The sequence below is a fragment of the Anomaloglossus baeobatrachus genome, chromosome 10 (genome assembly GCF_048569485.1).
Source record: "Anomaloglossus baeobatrachus isolate aAnoBae1 chromosome 10, aAnoBae1.hap1, whole genome shotgun sequence".
NCBI lineage: Eukaryota > Metazoa > Chordata > Amphibia > Anura > Aromobatidae > Anomaloglossus > Anomaloglossus baeobatrachus.
This window is the reverse complement of record NC_134362.1, coordinates 169460091-169483121: the sequence shown is the minus strand read 5'-3', so window position 1 is coordinate 169483121 and position 23031 is coordinate 169460091. Positions and strand designations below refer to the sequence as shown.

Here is a 23031-nt window from a genome sequence, read left to right as displayed (position 1 = left end):
CATGTACAAACAAAATACTTTAAATGTAAGCACAAGTATATATTATTTAACCTGGAGATATATATCTACATATGAATATCTATCTACTGTATCCATATATATCTGCATATAGAACAAAGCTCAACTTTGTTAAAAATATGATTTTAAAAAAACAAAAAACTTCTCTCCCCCCAAAAAAACAAACCCAACCCTTTCCAGAATCCTTAGTGGGCTCACGGCAGGTAACTCCTTACATTCACCAAAACCCCATTAATTACCTTACTGGAGCAAAGCAAAGGAAGAGTGGGGTCTAATGGGATCAGTGTCAATCATGACAAATAGTTTTTATATATATGTATAAAATAATTTTATATATATAAAATTATTTATTATCATGGTGTCATTTATTCCATGGCGCTATAGTGATAAATGAATTATATATGTAAGTATATATATACACGTATATATAAAATTGTTATTCATTTAATGTTATTTTATATATATATATATATATATATATATATATATATTTATAATATTTTAGCTATATATATATATATATATATATATAGCTAAAATATTTATTCACTTATATAGCACCATTAATTCCATAGCACTTTACATACATCAGTATATATATCTATATATATGTTTATTATTATTAATATAATTATTATTAATTATATTCATAATAATAATAACAACCCTTAAAAGCCAGGAGAAATGTACTATCCATGTGCACAGCATTAATGACTTTGAAGAGGTTTTCTACTTTGCTCCTGGATCCCGTTGCTTTTCATACATTCAAGCCTGGGTGTGCTTTTTACCAACACCCCAAATCCACCTCTGTCTCACCTGCTGAAAATGAACCTTCTGCAATATACAGTACAGTAATAGGGTACCCTAGTAAAACTGTTCAGCTATAAAGAACAGGAAGACATTAATATTCATTTTTTAAGAAATTGACAGAAGAAAAATACATTCAATTTGACACTAAAACCATTATCCTTCCATATTGTGACCATAAAGAATGGCGATAATATAGGACGTTATATTTTCATATGGGCCCGGGTTTCGGCACCTTAGATTGGAAAAATATAATATGGCTCCTAGTGCTAGGAGAGATACTGTATACAGCACAGAAGGTCCATTTTATAACTTTTCATTCATTAAATGTACAGTGTATCAGTAAAGTGGCACTCTATATATTGCACGTATGGGTCACTCATTCCTCTCCTCTGGAGGGGGCAGTCTAAGGGCACCATCGCCTTGCAGGACCCCACTGGAGAGATACGATGCCACACTGTCATCTGCACCAAAGAGTGACGAGGATGCCGCCAGGTTCACCATATCTTCTGTCAGGAAAGGCACTGCATTCTCCATATTTGGTTCTTTTCCTGTAAAATATGACAAATCTTTTACAGATCCTTAAAAATTAGAGAAATACGTGAACTCAGCTCCTCATGTTATTCGGTGACTTTTTTGCAAATTCTTAAAATAACACACTTGCTTCGTGAATTTGGGGGAAAACTAAAAATTCACTCTTTTTATACCTGGAACCTGCTTTTTTGTGACATTTTAACCTGAAAAATTACAAATCCTTTAAAAAAAGTCATAAGAATGCGCCAAATCGAAAATTCTTTCAGAAACTTTAGAGAGGGGTAACCTGGAGTGATATACGCCCCCCCAAAGAAATGAAACATTTGGTAAAAGTCGCATTTCATGAATCATATCTGGGTAATCAAAGATGTTGAGGAAAAATTAAAAAAAAGACTTAAAAAAGAAAGATGATGTGAAAAGTGGCATCAAAAGTATCAAAAATAGGGCACAAACATGAAGGCCACTCCAATTGTTCCAGAAAAGTGGAGAAGAAGCAGTTAGAAATCAGGGCCTAAAGGCCCCGTCACACGCAGCAATATCGCTAGCGATATTGCTTGCGAGCGTACCTGCCCCTGTCGTTTGTACGTCACGGGCAAATCGATGCCTGTGGCGCACAATATCGTTCGGAGCCGTCACACGGACTTATCTGCCTAGCGACGTTGCTGTTGCCGGTGAACTGCCTCCTTTCTAAGGTGGCGGTTCGTGCGGCGTCACTAAGCAACCGTCCAATAGAAGTGGAGGGGCGAAGATGAGCGGACGTAACATCCCACCCACCTCCTTCCTTCATCATTGTCGGCGGCCGCAGGTAAGCTGTAGTTCGTCATTCCCGAGATGACAAACGTAGCGATGTGTGCTGCCTCGGGAACGACGAACAACCTGCGACCTCAACAATCAACGATTTTTTGAAAATGAACGACGTGTCAATGATGGATGATAAGGTGAGTATTTTTGATCGTTAACGGTCGCTCGGTGGTGTCACACGCAACGACGTCGCTAACAATGCCGGATGTGTGTCACGGAATCCGTGACCCCGGCGATATATCGTTAGATGAGTAGTTGAGTGTGACGGGGCCTTTAGTCACTTACATTTGTCACTATCGGATGTGGATTTGTCGCAGATTTCACTCAGGGAAATCCACAGTGAGACTACATTTTTGGGAAAGGACTAGACATCCTTTACCTTGTACTTGAAACACAGGTACCTCCCCCAATATTGTCTACCACTCGTTACATTTCTGGCACCCTTTGTGCATAAGATCTTGTCCAGCGTCTCCTCCTTTATCCTTTCATGCATTCGCCTTACCTGAGCAAGGAGAGTTGAACTGTGGATTCAACACTTTAGGAGGCATTTCGGTTACATTCCTCTCCAGGTCCACTGAGAGCTGTTGTATCTGAGTATAAAATATAGTGAAATAGATTAAATACAAAGTAAGGACACTCATCTACCGGTTTCTCATTAGTCCCATTGACCCCGGGGTATATCATCTGGCCCCCTCACCCTCTATATATAGTATAACCTCCGGTCCCTCGCCATGCCATCTGCCTTTAGTAACATGTGACAGAGCGGCCGGTGGTGCAGAGCTCACTGATACCAGTGTAGTCCTGTAATAGAAGCCACCGGGGTAACAAGTCCGATCATGACATTTCTTCATTCTAAGGCTATGTGCCCACGCTGCGGAAAATGCGCGGATTTTGACACGGATTTCTCGCGGAAAAGCCGCGGATTTCCCGAAAATCTGCAGCTCAAGCACTTCCCAGCCATTTCTATGGCATTTTGGAAATGCTGTGCCCACGCTGCGGATTTTTCTGCAGCGGATTTGGTGCGGATTTTGATCCAGAAAAATCTGCAACATGTCAATTATTGTTGCGGATTTTTATCCGGATTTTGGCTTTAAAATTGGGGAAAAAAAATAAAAAATCCGCACCAAAATCCGCATCAAATCCGCGGCAAATCCACACCTTTGAAAAGGTGCAGATTCCGGGGGAAAGCGGCGGATTTTGATGCAGAAAAATCCGCAGCTACATTCTCCCGTGGACACATAGCCTAAATCTTCCTCTATCACCTGTGAGTGATATTATTGAGAAGAAAGGAACTGCAGCAAATCAGCCACAAAGAGGAGACCCCATAACTTTCGAGCGGGGGGGCGAGTTCTGAGGACAGAAAAGTCACCACCGCTCTACTGATTCCATAACTGCAGAGTCCAGACCTCCCCTGGTAACATCAGCCCAAACACTGCGCCTGTCTTGAGCTACATGGCCGAGCAGCTGCAGCAGCCGTACATCACCAAGCACAATGAAGAGCTGTACAGCACTGAATGCAATGCCAAGCTGTACATCACCAAGGTGTCATGACAGTCTCCCTGCTGTTTTGAGACTAGTGACTCCTGACTGGAGCCTCCAATCTCCATCTAGACTCCTCATTTAAACGTTTCCTTCGGTGTCTCATGAGTTAATTGCCGTTTTGTTGCCAGCAGTTCACAGCAGTGCAGGTCAACTGTAGCTGCTTTGAGCATACGCCCATTTACAGTAGGTTTAATACTGGAGCTTATCCAGCAGTCCCTGCTGCTGTTAGAATTAATTCTACTCTGGCCAGCCTGGTGGAAGGAGCTGCTGAGGAATTGTCCTGTGCTCATCCATCTGCTATTTTGGAGTCTGCTGTTGTGAAGTTTGGTGTTAGTATTTTTCTGTCTATCACCCCATTTGTCTTTCCTTTCCCTCCGTGTTTATTAGTGTAGTGGTAAGTCTAGTGAACTCATTGGCCTCAGGGTGAGTTTAGGGTCAGCTGAGGGACCTTGGTATCCTGCTCGCCGACAGATAAAAAGAATCTCTATAGGGAGCTCAGGAGTCAGCTTTAGGTGAGTCCAGGATGTGGCCCATCTCCCTGGAGGCAGGGACCTCCGTTGTATCGTGTCCCCTGTGTTCCCCCCCTTTTTGTTGTGGTGTTTTTGTAGTGCGTCAGACACCCGTCGGTCTGAACACGTGTGATGCGGTACATAAGGACATCTCTGTGTGTGACACAAGCACAATGAAGAGCCGTACATCACTAAGCACAATGAAGAACTGTACATCACCAAGCACAATGCCAACCATTGGATGGAGAGGTGTAAAGCTGCCACCACCGGACTCTCGAGGAAACGTGTTCTGTGCAGTGACGGATCACACTGCTGTGATGCTTGAGACTGGGTTTGGTGAATGTCAGGAGAGCGTTACCCTGCTGACTGCATTGTCTAGTTTGATGGAGGAGGATAATACTATAGGCTTGTTTTTCAGGGATCGGACTCGGCCCATTAGTTCAATTAAAGGTAAATCGTTATACTTTAGATGTTTTAGACAATTGTAGCTTCCAGCTTTGTGTGGACAGTTTGGGGAAGACCCTTTTCTGTTCCCTATCACTGTACCCAGTGTAAAAAGTCCACAAATACATGGTTGGTGGAGTTTGGCTTGGAAGAACCTGATGGCGGTACAAAGCCCAAACCTCATCTACATTCAACACCTTTGGGTTGTATTGGATCAGATATTGGGAGCCAAGCCTCTCCCCAACTTTAGGGTCTAACCTCAAAAATGCTCCTCTGAGTGAATAGGCAAAAATTCCCATAGATGCCTCCAAAATCATATATAAAACTGACCTAAAAGAGTGGAATCTGTTATAGCTGCAAAAGGAGCAATTCCATATTAATACCTTTGGATTTAGAGGGAGACTCCATAAATGCCTATGTATCGGGTGGTTGTGAGACATAGCTGTGAGATGCACCAGCCATGGGCCACCATATGGTCACCTTCAGACATCTGTGATTGGACAGATGTGATCAGCGGATTTAGTCACAACATTCACAATAATGTAAGTATTCTCACCGGTGACAGATTGGGATCCATGGCAGGAAGACTCCATTCACCTACACAAAGGCCGGTGCTAAAAACCTGCAAAAAGAAGAAATATAGATAGGAACATAGCCCTGTACTTCTAGGCGGCTCATGACAATTAAACAGCTATATATTTATACTATTTAATGCTTACATCCAGAACAGTCGCAGAATCCAGACTGTAATGCTGACTTCTGAGTAGCAACTGTAGACCTTCCAGACTGACGTCAGTACTGTCAAGAGAGTCCGGCAGCTCTGGTCTAGGATGATTAATTGATTTATGTTACTCATGCATTTCATAGAATACATGTACATGTGTGAGCGCAGACACTGCTACAGGGCGTAAAGGCTGCAATAATACTGGTACTGCTTATACAAGACATGGAACAAACTGAAGAAGGACTTAAGTATTCTTCTTACAAGTAAACTGAGCAACAGTGCTCAATGTCAGGCTGCAGCTGCAAAAGCAAGCAAGATTTTAGGCCCCCTTCACATGTCTGTGATTCCGGTATGAAGGACGTCCGTATTCATACATACCGGAGACATGGACATACACAGACCCATTAAAATCAATGAGTCTGCAAACACATCCCTGTTTTCTCAAGGACACAGCGACATGTCCATTTTTCTCCGGTAGCATGGGTGTCACATGGACCACACACTGATGTAATCCGTGTGACATATACCGGTGAAAATACGTCTTTGAAATAAAATTATTTTTTATACTAACCTGTCTCTAGTGCTGCTGTCTTCAGCGCTGCTGTCACTTGCTTCCGTGCCCGCTTATTAAGCTCATGCATATTCACCGCGGACCCAGAAGCAACAACAGTGCCGGAGACAGCAGCATCAGGGACAGGCGAGCATAGAATTCTCTGCTGTACGTGTGCTATCACAGATAGCACACAGAGAGCACACTAGCAGCACACACGGAACATGCACACACATATGCACCCACACCACGGACTGTGAAAAAACATGTGTTTTTATCACGGATGTGTGATGGGGGCCTAGGGAGTAATATAAGAGAGATCCCAGTGTAACATTACGCCTCTATAAATTCCTTGTAAGGCCACATTTTGAATATAGGAAAAAGATTGGGTACCAAGATATAGGAGACAAAGGATGTCGAAGGTCTCTTTCACACAATTTGCATGGATCGTCTTAAAGATGCGTATGGCCGTCCGTGTGCTGCTATTTTGGCACACGTGTGTTCTCTATGTGCTATCCATGATAGCACACAGACATCAGGAACATTTTACTCACCTGTCCCCGATGTTGCTGTCTACAGCGCTGCTGCTTCTGGGGCCGTGGTGTAGTGAATATTGATGAGCATAATGAGCGTGCCTAGAAGCAAGAGAACAGGGACATGTGCGTAGACCCTTTGATTTTAATGGGTCTGCGTATGTCCGTGTCTCCGGTACGTATGAAAACGGACGTCATTATGTACCAGAATCATGGACGTGCAAAGGGGGCCTAAGAGAAAGAAATATCAAAACCTCTCCAAGGGATTCCTCCGTCCTCGTGCCTCCAGCTGCTGGGATCCTGAGGGCTGGGGTGGGCTACAACTTTCTTTTCCTTCCAGTATAGATTGAACCATTGCAACTGGCAACACTGGTGGGTCAGAGCAGGCAGTGCAGCCACTCAGGGAGACATCTGCCTCCAAGGATCCCTTTACTGCTGGACTGATCGGCTCCTCTTTAATCAGTAGGAGACATTTACCCCTACAAGTAAAAGCAAGCACAATGAACAAGGATGTTGACATATATAAAGGATTTTATGTAGACATCACAGGTAATTCCACTTATAACCTCATTTAGGAGATCACAGAAAGAAGAGACAAATGAGTCAATTAATTTGGGTCCAAAATAATCTGCCGTCCTTAAGTGAAGACCCCCCCATACACATTAGACTAAAATTGTCCAAACCCACTATCAAGTTTAGGCAAATTGACTGATTCGTGTTTCCCCGAAAGTAGGACCCCCCCGAAAGTAAGACAGGGTGGGGGTTACGGGGGGGTCCTTCAATGTAAGGCCTCCCCCGAATGTAAGGCAGGGTTGGGGGGCCGCTGTGAAATGTAAGGCCCTTACCTTTGGGCCGCCGCTGTCCTCCATTGGGTCCCCAGGCTCCAGAGGTGTCCTCAGGTGCAGCTGGGCGGGTCCAGCGCTCATGGGGTTAACTCGCCGTGTTAACCCCGCAATCCGCCCAGCTCAACAGCTCATTGGCCGCCCCTGCTCCCCACGTCACCGCCGGCCCCCGGCTCGAGCGCTGATTGGCCCAGCAGCTCGGGCTGTAATTGGCCGCCCCTGCTCCCCACGTTACCGCGGGCCCCCGGCTCCAGCGCTGATTGGCCCAGCAGCTCGGGCTGTAATTGGCCGCCCCTGCTCCCCACGTCACCGCCGGCCCAGCTAATGTAAGACCTCCCCCGAAAGTAAGACAGGGTGGGGTAAAAATACTTTTTGGGGTAAAATTAATGTAAGACAGGGTCTTACTTTCGGGGAAACACGGTAGCTTACATGGGAGAGTTAGGTGGCCCCAGTACACTTTAGACTTACAGATGATGTCGGGGCAGAGAACGATCTGGCCGGTTGGATTTTCCATGGCCAATCCTTTTGTTCCCCAGGGAATAAGCTGCTGCCAGAGGAGCCTGGTAGTGTCCCTTTCATAGAGCATACAGGAGCGCATCGCCGAGTCGTAGGAGCTGGGGAAGATGACTGTCACCTATCTCTTGTGTATAGGGGCCTACAGTTAGGTCCAGAAATATTTGGACAGTGACACAATTTTCGCGAGTTGGGCTCTGTATGCCACCACATTGGATTTGAAATCAAACCTCTACAACAGAATTCAAGTGCAGATTGTAATGTTTAATTTGAAGGTTTGAACAAAAATATCTGATAGAAATTGTAGAAATTGTACACATTACTTTACAAACACTCCACATTTTAGGAGGTCAAAAGTAATTGGACAAATAAACCAAACCCAAACAAAATATTTTTATTTTCAATATTTTGTTGCGAATCCTTTGGAGGCAATCACTGCCTTAAGTCTGGAACCCATGGACATCACCAAACGCTGGGTTTCCTCCTTCTTAATGCTTTGCCAGGCCTTTACAGCCGCAGCCTTCAGGTCTTGCTTGTTTGTGGGTCTTTCCGTCTTAAGTCTGGATTTGAGCAAGTGAAATGCATGCTCAATTGGGTTAAGATCTGGTGATTGACTTGGCCATTGCAGAATGTTCCACTTTTTTGCACTCATGAACTCCTGGGTAGCTTTGGCTGTATGCTTGGGGTCATTGTCCATCTGTACTATGAAGCGCCGTCCGATCAACTTTGCGGCATTTGGCTGAATCTGGGCTGAAAGTATATCCCGGTACACTTCAGAATTCATCCGGCTACTCTTGTCTGCTGTTATGTCATCAATAAACACAAGTGACCCAGTGCCATTGAAAGCCATGCATGCCCATGCCATCACGTTGCCTCCACCATGTTTTACAGAGGATGTGGTGTGCCTTGGATCATGTGCCGTTCCCTTTCTTCTCCAAACTTTTTTCTTCCCATCATTCTGGTACAGGTTGATCTTTGTCTCATCTGTCCATAAAATACTTTTCCAGAACTGAGCCGGCTTCATGAGGTGTTTTTCAGCAAATTTAACTCTGGCCTGTCTATTTTTGGAATTGATGAATGGTTTGCATCTAGATGTGAACCCTTTGTATTTACTTTCATGGAGTCTTCTCTTTACTGTTGACTTAGAGACAGATACACCTACTTCACTGAGAGTGTTCTGGACTTCAGTTGATGTTGTGAATGGGTTCTTCTTCACCAAAGAAAGTATGCGGCGATCATCCACCACTGTTGTCATCCGTTGACGCCCAGGCCTTTTTGAGTTCCCAAGCTCATCAGTCAATTCCTTTTTTCTCAGAATGTACCCGACTGTTGATTTTGCTACTCCAAGCATGTCTGCTATCTCTCTGATGGATTTTTTCTTTTTTTTTCAGCCTCACGATGTTCTGCTTCACCTCAATTGAGAGTTCCTTAGACCGCATGTTGTCTGGTCACAGCAACAGCTTCCAAATGCAAAACCACACACCTGTAATCAACCCCAGACCTTTTAACTACTTCATTGATTACAGGTTAACGAGGGAGACGCCTTCAGAGTTAATTGCAGCCCTTAGAGTCCCTTGTCCAATTACTTTTGGTCCCTTGAAAAAAGAGGAGGCTATGCATTACAGAGCTATGATTCCTAAACCCTTTCTCCGATTTGGATGTGAAAACTCTCATATTGCAGCTGGGAGTGTGCACTTTCAGCCCATATTATATATAATTGTATTTCTGAACATGTTTTTGTAAACAGCTAAAATAACAAAACTTGTGTCACTGTCCAAATATTTCTGGCCCTGACTGTATAGGTACGCTCAGTGGTACATCCCTACTCCGCAGTTGCAATGTAAAAGCAATGGGCACACTACCCGGCGGTCACACATGCACACTACCTAGTGGTCACACATGCACACTACCTGGTGGTCACACATGCAGACTACCTGGTGGTCACCCATGCACACTACCTGGTGGTCATGTGACACCCTGGACCCCAGGAGTCACAGGTAACAACACCTTTCACATTACACACAACCCCCCATCCCCTGTGAGGACACACCCGTCACCCGAAAGGGAGACCTGATGCCTCCCTTAGGGCCAGTAGGGCACACCCACCGAGGAGACTACTGTCCTGAGGCAGGAAATACAGTCAGTTTAAGTTGAGTGGTAGAGTGACAGTGAGAGGAGTGGAGTTGCAGAGCTGTCAGGGACCCGGGTAGGAGCCTGGGACCCTTGAAACGTCAGGCAGGCAGACGGTGGTGGCCGTCTGCAGGGAGTACCGGTACAGCAACCGGCGGAACTTGTAGGGACCGGGGCCAGGGTTGGAAACCCGCCGGCCCTGAACCGGGGAGTCAACCCGTATACCGGAGCACCAGAAACCGGGTACTCAGACCCCGTCCTAGCTTAGAAGCCACTGAGTTTAGGCAAATTGACTGATTGCTGGCTGGACCTCACAGGTTCATCCACACCCAAAGTCCCGAAAGAAGGCAAAAGCCCACCTATACCGGGTGAGAGCCACCACAAAGGGCCAAACATCCGACGGGCCAGCGCCTGCGGGTAACCGAGGGCTCCTCCGGCAGCTCAACGCCGGGGAGCGAGCTACCACTGTCCAGGCAGGGGAGCCGAAAAACCACAACAAGAGGTGCAAGGGAAAGAGGCCACCATCAGCCTCACAGGGGACACAAGCAGCCGGCTGCGGGACCCGACCATACCCAAACTTTGGTTTACCAATGACTCTGAGTGTGAATTAATCGTGAGTACACCAGTGCCATCCGGGCACGACACTGCACCGCAGCACGGCACCCTGCATCCGGCAATAACACCGTCGCCAGTCCTTCCCCACCGGGCCCGGGACACACCGCCCCTACCCACGGAGGGGCTAACATCTAAGCTGCGGCCGCAACACCGATCCCGTGAGAAGTATACAAGGCACTCCCAAGATGATTTGAAGAAAAATTTATTCATGTGCGTAACAAAAACGTTTTCGGTCCTATGTGGACCTTCCTCAGTAGCACATGTGTGAGGGAACACGCTGTGTGGGCTGTCAGACGTGGAATCCACCGCTGTATGGGGGCTGCCATCATGGCATTTACCGACAACCCGAGCCCGGACCTCGAGCGGCTCGGCTCGAGCAGCGGAGAAGCGGCCGGGCCCCTCTCAGGGCGGTACACATTGACTCTTCTGGCGTCACGAACAGGATTCACTTAGTCCACTTACCTGTGGAAGTGCGCCTTAGAAGTATCCGTCAGCGGCGTCCTGCCGAAAAAGTTGAAGTCCCGCCATCTTGGCGCGAAAGTTTCCCGCTCGAGTTGTCTTCCCCGAGCAGTAAAGGCGCGAAAGTGAAGCCCCCGAAGGAGGAGTGCTAAGAGAAAACCAAGGGGGAGGTGGGCGAGAAGGCTGCCTGATGTAACCGAGAAGATAAAAAGGCAGGGACTCCAGGACCCTGCATCCGTTCTGTTCCTGGACCCCGTCGGTGTAGAAGCAGCATGTCCACCCCGTCCGAGCAGCCCGAGGGTTCAGAGCCCATGCCCGGAACCACGACGTGGATGAGAGCCAGGACGGTGGAGATTTGTCAGCGCCACTGGATTCAGATACGCCTCTTGATGGAGCAGTGGACCGCAGAGGTGGAGGCGCTGGCTGCGATCGCCCGGGTGCACGAGATGGAGGCCGAGTTGGAGGAGCTGGTGAGTTACCCACGCCTCTATGTCCCGCAGGGACCGGCTGCTGTGGCTCAGAGACCCGGTCTACCCCTGGCCCTTATACGGTCTCCGCCGTCGCCCGTGGGAACCGCCACTGCAGATCTGCCCGGCCAGCTGCCCCCTGCCATGGCGGCGGGACCCGAAGCACCGATTCCAGAAGGTCCGAAGGTCGGGGTGGCTGAAGGTGCAGCCGGCCTGGAGGTTACGGCAGCTGGCGACAACCCGCTGGACGCAGAGAAAGAGATGGCCCCGGCAGTCCGCCCGGCCCAGAGGGAAGTGAGGCCCAGCCGAGCGGGGACCGATAGCAACAACTTCAGTCCCGATACAGAGCCGGTCTCAGGGTCGGAGGAGGCTGATGAGAGTCTCCTCAACGGCAGTGCCGTGGCGGCCACCTATATCCCACGCAGCGGTGGAAATGGATACCGGATGGCCCTTTCCCACCATGCCTGTTGCATGTTGGAAATGTTTGAGGCGGAGGTTGAATCTGTGTCGGAGGAAGATCTGGAGTAAGCTGGTAGCCCGTTGGCTATAAAAATGAGCCGTCCCCGTTGGGACTTATGTGCAACCCCCGTTTTACACCCTGTTGCGTGAGTGACTGCTTATGAACAAGGCCGTGGACTTGCCGGCCACCCAAAAACTTTTGGGCTTGTAAATATTTCCCTATCTGCCCCTTTTAACATGCCTTCCCGTTCCGTTAACCGCCGGAGAGGCAGATGGGATGTAGGACCCGCAGCAGAGCAGGCTGGGGTCCGGTCGCCACCAGGACCGGTGACCATCCTCCGGGGAGCCCTTTGACAACTGCCGGGTGCGCCGCACTGTACCCGTTCCCGCCTGGGTGATCTGGCCATGTTCCTGTTTCTGGACTGGGGAAAAGGGGTGCTACCCATTTCTTAGGGGCAGCATCAAGGCTAGGTTGTTTGGGTGGGAAAGGCGGAAGGACATGAACCCGTTCCATTTAATAAAGTTATGAAACGTTAAAGCAAAATGCCTCCTGTTATGGGAAGACCTTCAGTAACCATAGTTTGTACAAATGTTATTATAATTGTAAATGTTTCCCGTTTTTTACCGTTTTTACAGTTAAAAAGAAAAATAAACCGGAGTTGGTCGGGCAGCCCGCGGGCAGTCTACATTAAACCAAGAGGGTATGTGACACCCTGGACCCCAGGGGTCACAGGTAACACCACCTACCACATTACACACACACCCCCATCCCCTGTGAGGACACACCCGTCACCCGAAAGGGAGACCTGATGCCTCCCTAAGGGCCAGTAGGGCACGCCCACCGAGGAGATTACTGTCCTGAGGCACGAAATACAGTCAGTTTAAGTTGAGTGGTAGAGTGACAGTGAGAGGAGTGGAGTTGCAGAGCTGTCAGGGACCCGGGTAGGAGCCTGGGACCCTTGAAACTTCAGGCAAGCAGACGGTGGTGGCCGTCTGCAGGAGTACCGATACAGCAACCGGCGGAACCGTAGGGACCGGGCCAGGGTTGGAGCCCAGCGGCCCTGAACCGGGGAGTCAACCATGTACCGGAGCACCAGAAACCGGGTACTCAGACCCCGTCCTAGCTTAGAAGCCACTGAGTTTAGACAAATTGACTGATTGCTGGCTGGACCTCACGGGTTCATCCACATCCAAAGTCCTGAAAGAAGGCAAAAGCCCACCTATACCGGGTGAGAGCCACCGCCAAGGGCCAAACATCCGACGGGCCAGCGCCTGCGGGCAACCGAGGGCTCCTCCGGCAGCTCAACGGCTTCACTCCAGCCGCAGCGGTGGTGCATCCCGTCACCACGACCCGTAGGACGACAACGCGGCCCTCCCCGGCTGCGCGCCTCGTCCCACACCACCACCACCCCACTGCCTCCCCTTTAACAGAGCGACGTGGCCCCCGGTCCGGAGGCGCTCGTGCCACCGACAACCCGAGCCTGGACCTCGAGCGGCTCGACCCGAGCCGCGGAGAAGCGGCCGGGCCCCTCTCAGGGCGGTACAGTCACACATGCACACTACCCAGTGGTCACACATGCACACTACCTGGTGGTGACACATGCACACTACCTGGTGGTCACATATGCACACTATGTGGTGGTCACACATGCACACTACCAGATGGTCACACATGCACATTATGTGTTGTCATACATGCACATTATGCTAAATCTTGCATGGATCTTTACCTTTCCCCCTCAGCATTGGGCTGTGCCGTCATGGCGTTGCTGGGTAGAGTCTCTGTCACGTCCGATATCACGGGCCCAGCACTGACAGCAGGGCTGCTTAATGATGACGCTGGATCTGTTGGAGGCTACATAGAAAATTAGTATGAGTCCCTCCAAAGCTAGTATGACGATCACAGAGTAAAAAGCAGATCCGTTTTCATGCAATCTGAGTCCTTTGACATCTAGGTCCTTGTCCTGTCACCCTAAAAAGTCCATGATAGCCTTTGTTTCCAGGTCCCTTCTTGACACCCCAGAAATGGGTGAATATGACGGCTCAGCCAATCACTGGTCACCGCCGTGACCCCATCTTGGCCACTGATTGGCTGAGCAGTCAAGAAGGGACCTGAAAGCAGAGGCCAGCATGAACTGGGTTAGTGCCGGAACAGGAGCTGCAGGGGATCGTTGTCTTTTTAACCAGACTGAGCCTTTTTTTATCTCCTGGAAAACCCCTGAGGGAGCATTGCATGTGATCAAACATGATGATTATCGGAACATCCCATTCCAAAAATGTTCTTTTTAAAGCCTTGTGTTTTTACTACAGAACAAAAGAGCTCAGGCCACCAAACATATGCAATACTTTTTCCTAGTGACTCAGCGCTCATCATCTGATTGAACAAGAGTGGCTCATCACATTATTTACTTAGTTCATGCCCTCGGGGTTTGGCTTTGTTGAAAGGAACATATTTATTGACATTTGCCATATAGAACCGAATGACTGAAATGGAATACCAGCAAAACCGGATATTAATGCATCAAACAAAGGATTCTTCATTTTTAAACACATCGGTTCCGATTTTTTATTGCATTTGCACCTATTTTTTGCCTCTTTTTCATTTGTGATTTAGTCTTCTTTTAAGCCGCACCTTTTTTGTAAACTCTATTTTATGTGTTCTCCTCTGTTTCTATATGTTTGCGTGTTTTTTGCGTGTTTTTTGCTATGTTTTCAGCTGATTCCTAAATTGCGACTTTTAAAAAGTCACAAAATGTTTGCTCAGGTTCAGCTAAAAAGTTCAAACTGTTGCCCAAAAATTTCAGATCTGTAGAAACTCAATCAGTGCTCCACTGAAGTGGTGACTAGTTTTCGTACATCTGACATATTTTGTGCAAATTTTGCAAGTTTTTGTCTGAACATGTGACTTTTTGTGCTAAAAAGTTAAAAAAAAAAAAATAAAGACAAAAATAAAGGGCCCGATTCATCATTTGCATTTTGGCAAGGTTGCTTTCCTTTTTTTGTCTTGTGTTCATAGACGTTTTTTAGACGCCAAATTCTTCCATTCTCTATTTTTACTTTTATACTTTTTATGACATATGTATCAGGATGGCACACATATATATGAGTAGATGGGAGACATATATAAAAGGATTGGCGACATATATACAAGGATGGTCCACATGTATGCCAGGATGGTCCCAGGATGGGAGACATATATACCAGAATGGGGGACATACAGGGGTTGGAGAAAATAATGAAAACACCTAACGTTTTTACATCATAATTTTTGAACATGTTATAAACATGCAAACCGTGACATATGTTAATGTTTTGTAGTTGATCATTTGTGTTATGTGATATGTGTATGTAAATTAACTGTTTTGTAGAATTGTAAGAATATTGATGAGAACCTGATACAATGGCAGACCTCTCGGATTTTCAAAGAGGCTAAATTGTTGGTGCTCGTTGTGACGACATGGACACCCAATGCCTCTCATGGGTTAAAGTTTCTTAACATTCAGCCAGACGTATTGTTCTATTGTGTATTACCTCATGTTTGCTTAGCTATTGTTTCTCCAGACCCTTCCAGTAACCATTGTAATGTAGTTGTGTATTGTATAATGTGATTACCTTAGTAACCATGGTCTAGTCTGTGACTTGCAGACTTCATGTAGATATCCTCAGTCTTTCTATGCACACCATTTAAATGAACATTATCCATGCAGCTTGAAATTCATCCAATGGGAGAAGCAATCTTGTCCAACCAATCCGATGAGGACGCAGTGTATCAAAGTGGAAGGCTGTGGCTATAAAAAGGACTTCTTTAAGCCAACAGGTTGTTGATGGATGCTGATGGATCCAGTCTAAGCTCTTAGAAGCTGACTAGAGGATCAGGATACCTTATGGCTTCAATCTAGGGACTCCGGTTCCGGTTGGAGACCATATTCACAGTCTAGGGATTTCGACTTCGGCTGCCAGGATTGTATCATCATACCAGGACTACCTAAGGAGGACACTCAGGTTGGAACAGTTTAGTCACCTGTTACAGACTTTGCAGACCTCAGACAGCTTCCTAAATCTGGCATTATTCCTTTCTCGGTGGGTGCCCGCCAAAAGCGGGGTGCTGCTGGATTGGAGTAATTAGCTCTGGAACATCTGAGGCATGGACATTCTAAAGCCCTGGTGAGCCAGTGGAAGGTTGAGACTCTGTTGCCTGTTACATTTGTGTTTTGCTGGTTATGTGTTATGTGCCGTTAATTGTTTGAGGATCCAATAAAGTCTAATTATTGTGATTCCCTCATCCTGTGTTGTCTGAGTAGTGTTACTCCCACGGTTAAGGAGGCCGGCGTTCAGTTGGGATGAGCCCTGAGCGAGCCACACTGTCTTTATAAAGACGGCGGGTTTTAGCGTACGAGAGCACCCACTGAGCCCTGTGTCTCCACAATTGGTGGCAGCAGTGGGACACTACTCAGCCTGGGTTATCCAGGGGAGCTGCAGTGGACTGGTGTTCGTGGACACCGTCCAGGGCTCAACAACCATGGAGGCACATAAGCATACCCAGCAGGCCATAGGGGAGGCATTCAGGTTTCGGACGCTGCCATGTCCAACCCCACCAGCTCAGCCATGGGACAAGGACCAGAGAGGAGTTACGACCACAGCAGTAAATGGATGCTACAGGATCTGTGCCAGAGGCGAAAGATTATCTACTGGAACGCTGAAACTCGGTCGGACTTGATCCAGAAATTAGCCCGTTGGGATGCCCAGAATGATGCAGAGGACGATGAGGATCCCGCCGATATTGACCCAGAGGATTTAAACTATGTGCCACATCATGGATCTAGTGACAATCGGGAATCAACTTTGTCCAAAATGGCCCAAGCCACAGCGTTGTTGGATGCATTTGGGGCCTAGATCCTCAAGAGAAGAGAGGGCTTGGGTTCTGGAATATGTTTATGGGATTCCAGCTGCCGTACTGCTAGCACCAGCCGCTCGAGAAGGATGGTCCCGCTACCCAGCAGAAGCTGCACCAAAACAAAGAGGCCGCATGCTTGCAGCCCGCCTGCCACTCCAACCAGTCAACATATGCCGAGATGAACCAACGAGACCTGAGGAATGCTACTCCCAAGAAACACCAATAGCTGAGGAAGTGGTTTATCCAGTCCACACCCTACGGCAGGCCGGACACCGTACACCAGCCAACCTCCATCCCCACATCCAGACGGTCAAGGTCGGTGATATACAGGCTCAGGGACTTCGAGACATTGGATCTATCATCACTCTGGTAAGCCCAGTTATTGTTTCCCCAGAAGACCATTTACCAGATTCCCAATTATCCATCTCCCTGGCTGAGTAATTAGCGCTAGTGTAACAGAAAGTGCCCGAATGCTTGGCGTGTCAAGAGGTACTGTCTCCAAAGTAATGACTGCGTTTGAAAGAGAAGGAAAAATGTCCGCAGCAAAGCACAGGTCTGGCTGAAAGTCGAAGTTGACTGAAAGAGACCGTTGGACTCTAAAGCGAATTGTGAGAGAGCATCCTAAGACCACGGCCCTGAAAATCACTGCTGAACTCAATGAACACCTACAGAACCCAGTTTCCACGAAAACTGTTCGTCGGGAGCTGCACAAATCTGGATTCCATGGAAGAGCTGCAATTAGAAAACAGCTGCTCTCAATGACAAATGTGTCGTAGTGTTTAGTGGTGTAGAAACCTCCAGAATTGGTCCCTCGAGCAGTGGAAACATGTGATATTGTCAGACGAATCATCGTTTACCCTATTACCGACCTCCGGCCGAGTGTAAGTTTGGAGACAGCTGAAAGAAGCATTCCATCCAGACTGCCTTCTCCCAACCGTAAAACATGGCGGAGGTTCTGTGATGATCTGGGGTGCTATTTCGTGGAGATCCGCCGGGCCAATGATATCCCTTCATGGAAGAATTAACAGCCGAGATTATATAGGCATTTTGGGTGACCAAGTGCATCCCATGGTTCAAGCACTGTTTCCGGAGGGGAATGCCATCTTTCAGGATGATAATGCACCAATTCATACAGCTAGAATCGTTACAGCATGGCACGAGGAACATTCTAATGAAGTTGAGCATCTCATCTGGCCCCACAATCCCCAGACCTCAACATTATTGAGCATTTATGGTCGATTTTAGAGATTCAAGTTAGATGTCGATTTCCACCACAATTGTCACTTAAAGAACTGGAGGGTGTTTTAACTACAGAATGGGCTAAAATTCCTTTGGAAACAATTCACACTTTGTATGAATCCATACCTCGGAGAATTGAGGCTGTAATCGCCGCTAAAGGTGGACCTACACCATATTAAACTAACTTTTGTTGATGTTTCCAGGTGTTTCCATTATTTTGTCCAACCCCTTGTATATAAAAGGATTGGCAGAATATATTGGCAACATATATACAAGGATGGTCCACATGTATGCCAGGATGGTCCCAGGATGGGAGACATATATACCAGAATGGGGGACATATATACAAGGATGGTCCACATATATACCAGGATGAGAGACATCTATACCAGGATGGGGGACATACAGTATATACCAGGATGGTCCCAGGATGTAGAACAGCATATACCAGGAAATGGGCCATATATAACAGGATGGCAAACATATACCAGGATGGGGGACATACAGAATATACCAGGATGGGGGACTTGTATACCAGGAAACGGGTCATATATACCAGGATGGCAAACATATATACCAGGATGGTCTCGGGATGGGGGACATATATACCAGGAAACGAGCCATATATACCAGGATGGTAGACATATACACCAGAATGGGAGACATATACCAGGATGGGGGACATATATACCAGGATGGGGCTAGGATGGGGAACATATATACCAATATGGGGAATGTTATGATCCGGAACCATGGAAGACCACCATAAATCATTGGTAAAAGGTGACAAGAGCATTGGCAACTAATCTGGCCACCATCCCCTTACTAACCATCACAACTAGAAGTAGCCGAGGGGTGAACTAACATCCTGTGCACCGCGAACCCAGCCGGAGAACTAGCTATCCTAAAGGTAGGAAAGATGAATAGCTCTCTGCCTCAGAAAATAGATAAAGAATAGCAAGCCCCACACATTCAAAGACTGCGGTGATATAGGAAAACACAATACACAGATAGATGATAGGATTAGCAAAGTGAGGCCTCCACTGACTAAAATAGGAAAGAACAGGAAAGGGGCTGATGGTGGCCAGAGAAAAACCCTGCAAAATTCAAAATTCCTGATAGTACAAAAAGGCCCTCAGATCGCACGATCTGCACTCCGTCCTATACCAGGCGCTCTTGTCATACCAATGAACAGAAAACAAGAATCATTACAAATTCAAAAAGCCACAAACACATGGACTTATAGGAGCTATACTCCAAACATAACTGCAGGGAGTTTCCCAGCTAAGCAACTGAGAGGGAAGATCCCTGCATGCCAATAAACTGAAAACAACCACAGCAAATGACAAAACTCAGATAAGAGTAAAAGAACCAAACAACAAATAAAGAGCAAAGCACTTATCTGGGGTATATGTGGTGTGGAGCAGAATGAAGCAGGCTGGTGAACAAAGAACAACTGACATCCGGCATAGCCTGCTATCAGACCAGTATTTAAATAAGCAGAGAGTTAGCAATGGAAACACCCATTGCTCAACACACCTGGTCTATGTCCAAACCATTCCTGGCCACAAGAGGGAGCCTCCCAGCAGCCAAAGCATAACTGACATTCACAACAGGGGACATAGAGTAATGACGAGCAAGACATGTCTTTACAGGATTTAGACAGCTACAAGGGCCCATAAATCTGATCAACATCCAAGAAGGGGGAATGGGGGAGGGACAGATCCAAATCTTGCACTAGGGCCCATCTAATGTGTAGGGGATCGTCCCAAGTCTTTCCTGAGAGTGAGCGCAAAGATCTCGTGAGAGTCTATGCTCTATGAGATACTAACAGTTCATTCAGGAGAGAGAAGGGGAAGTTGGTTTTATACAGCATCTGAATGCTAGATACAACTTTATGCTAAGATCGGGCAAGATTACCAATTTGTTTACGTCATTGTTTTGCAGAGTTGTAAACCTGATGAATTCATCAATGTATCCAAATAAGCAGCAAATCAACATGACGCAAATAAAAAAAAATAATTCTTTGGCTCTCAACTTGGAGCTTGTACTTTACTAACTATAGAATAATATTGAAATCATGTAATGGGATGATCCTGTATATTATACAGCCAAGATAAAGAAGCAGTATAGGGCAGCTTCTAAATGTTTAATTTACCAGATAAGGACATAACTGATTGTAAAAGGTTAATCTACCAAAGGAGGACATAGCAGCTTGTAAAAGTTTAATCTACCAGTGGCAGACATAGCTCCTTCTAAAAGTTTAATCTAACAGAGGAGGACATAGCTCCTTCTAAAAGTTTAATCTACCAGAGGAGGACATAGCTCCTTCTAAAAGTTTAATCTACCAGAGGAGGACATAGCTCCTTCTAACAGGTTTATCTACCAGAGGAGGACATAGCTCCTTCTAAAAGGTTTATCTACCAGAGGCGGACATAGCTGCTTGTAAAGGTTAAGCTATTAGAATACATACTTGCTTGTAAAGGCTTGATCTGAGTCTCTTCTTACATATATTCATCACTTAGTAACTACAATTAAGAGAAGACTGACAGTATTTACTCCTATGTCTAATTCTTCTATCCTACTCCTCTTGACAATATCTTTTACAGCGCCACATATAAAACTAAATATGGCACAAAGACAGAAATACACATCCCTCATGTGTTTACATGCTGCACATGGTCTATGCCACATGGTGGAATCTAACAGCTCAAAGTAGGAAGTCTCACAAAGCTGTCAAAATAGTGAGACAGTAAAGAGCCCAACGTCAGTCAATTCCAGTCTTCTTCTGGGCCAAAACTTTAATTATATACTAAATTCGAGAGGACCGTTTTTTTTTTTTACTTTTCCTAATTATAATATTTGAAAACAGTTTTATATTTTGGTGACCTCTTATTCTTACCCAGGTTCTCATTTAAAATACGGACCATGTTATGGAGTATCTTTTGTGACTCACTGTGTGTTAAATCATGTATTGAAGAAGGCATAAAAAAGACTCATTGCTCAAATATCTTGGCTATCATGTCTATTCTTGCCAATTCTCAGGACACTTCTGTAAAAAGGAGAGACCTCCGCTTCAAGAGGGAATTCTATATATGAGGTCTGGTTAATATATCAGTAGACAAATAGCCATACAGTAGGGATGCCCAAAGTAGTGCCCCCATTCATTTAATATTATGATAGGCCATTATTTTAAAGGGTCTTGATAACCCCTTTAATTCTTTTGTCTAGATACACATTGGTGTAATACAAGCATACTGCCAAGCAAAAAAATAGTAGGAAAACTCACCGACTGAATGTAATAGGGGTCATGCAGTGAATCTACAGGAAGAAGTCTACTAAATTTGGACACCGGTAGGGCAGAGTTTCCATCATCCAACATAAGAGGTCTAAAATAGACAAGGCAATATCAGAAATGATATATCGATGCAACATCACAAATCTGAATGACATGAGGACAAAGGAAAATCAGCAACTGCCCTTTAAATTCTGCATATAGTGATTTTCGTGTCAAGGCTTCATCTTGTTTAACTGGTTTTCCACATTGTACTCTGGATCGCTATCTTTTGGCAACCCTAAAAGTTAAGCTACAGGTGTAAAAAGGAGGAAATCGCTCTATGAACATGATAGGCATGCCTAAAATTATATTTCTGCTCTTCCTCTAGCCCCTTCCAATCACGTACCATAGTCACACATTCATTGCATAGTTACATAGCGAGACGTAACTCGAAGCTCCTGTGCCAGGATGCAAAATCCATAGCAGGGCGCAATTTTAATACTACTGTTACCTTAGGTTTCCCAGGAGCCCAGTCAGTAACCAGCACCCGGTTGTGAGTGCTCCTATTACACCTCCCGTTGAACCACAATACGTCCCTGGAATAGGGGATAATGTACTGACCACTGAAGGTGCGATCACTAGGACTCCCACCACTGAAAGTGAGACCACTAGGACCCTCACCGCTGATGGTGTGACCACTAGAACCCCCACCGCTGATGATGCGACCACTAGGACCCCCACCGCTGATGGTGTGACCACTAGGACCCCCACCGCTGATGGTGAGACCACTAGGACCCCCACTGCTGATGGTGCGACCACTAGGATCCCCCCACTGATAGTGTGACCACTAGTATCCCCACTGCAGAAAGTGAGACCTCTAGGACCACCACCTCTGATGGTGTCACCAGCAGGACCCCCAGTGATCCTAAGAACGGGGCTGTACCTTTTCTCCAATAATTGTTTTTGATTCTGCGTGGAAAGCCGAGCACAGTACTCTACTATTCTTTATAGTCCCATAGACAATGAATGGAGCAGAGGTTGAGCATGAGCACTGCGAGCCAGTCAAGACAGGCTGTGTTCTCAGGGTATCATAACCCGTTCTTGAGATCACAGTTGGACCCCCAGCGATCCTGAGAACGGGGCCGTACCTGTTCTTCAATAATTGTATATGGGACTGTGGAGAAAGCCGAGCATGGCGCTCTACTATTTTTGACAGTCCCAAAGACAATAAATGTAACAGAGGTTGAGCATGAGCACACTTTAGCCATTCAAAACGAGCTCTGTCCTCAGGGTATCAAAGCCCATTCTTGGGATCGCAATTGGACTTCAGCAATCTTGAGAACAGGGCTGTACCTGTTCTCCTATAATTGTTTTTGAGCCGAACACAGCACTCTACTATTCCTGAACAGTCCCATAGGCAACAAATGGAGCAGAGGTTGAACATGAGCACATGTGAATCATTCAAGATGGGCTCTGTTCCCAAGGTATTAAAGGCCGTACTTGGGATCGCAATTGGACCTCCAGCAATCCTGAGAACGGGACTATACCCCTCACCTACTGTATCCTCACCTATCCCTTGTAGACTGTGAGCCCTCGTGGGCAGGGACCTCTATCCTCCTGTACCAGTCTGTGTCTTGTATTGTTTATGATTATTGTACTTGCCCTATTATGTAT

The 23031-nt window shown here is 46.4% G+C and overlaps 1 protein-coding gene across 1 annotated transcript in view; it reads right to left on the bottom strand.

The window, feature by feature from the left end:
- Positions 1-1200: 1200 nt before the first annotated feature.
- The window catches only part of HSF4 (heat shock transcription factor 4), an 81242-nt gene continuing 59411 nt past the window's right edge, over positions 1201-23031 (bottom strand). Inside the window, exons 7-13 of the mRNA XM_075326877.1 lie at positions 21370-21469; positions 13678-13802; positions 6717-6941; positions 5375-5480; positions 5212-5277; positions 2663-2750; positions 1201-1376 (exon numbers count right to left, since the gene is read on the bottom strand). Coding sequence (XP_075182992.1) covers positions 1201-1376; positions 2663-2750; positions 5212-5277; positions 5375-5480; positions 6717-6941; positions 13678-13802; positions 21370-21469 — 886 coding nt within the window. The remainder of the gene's footprint in view (positions 1377-2662; positions 2751-5211; positions 5278-5374; positions 5481-6716; positions 6942-13677; positions 13803-21369; positions 21470-23031) is intronic.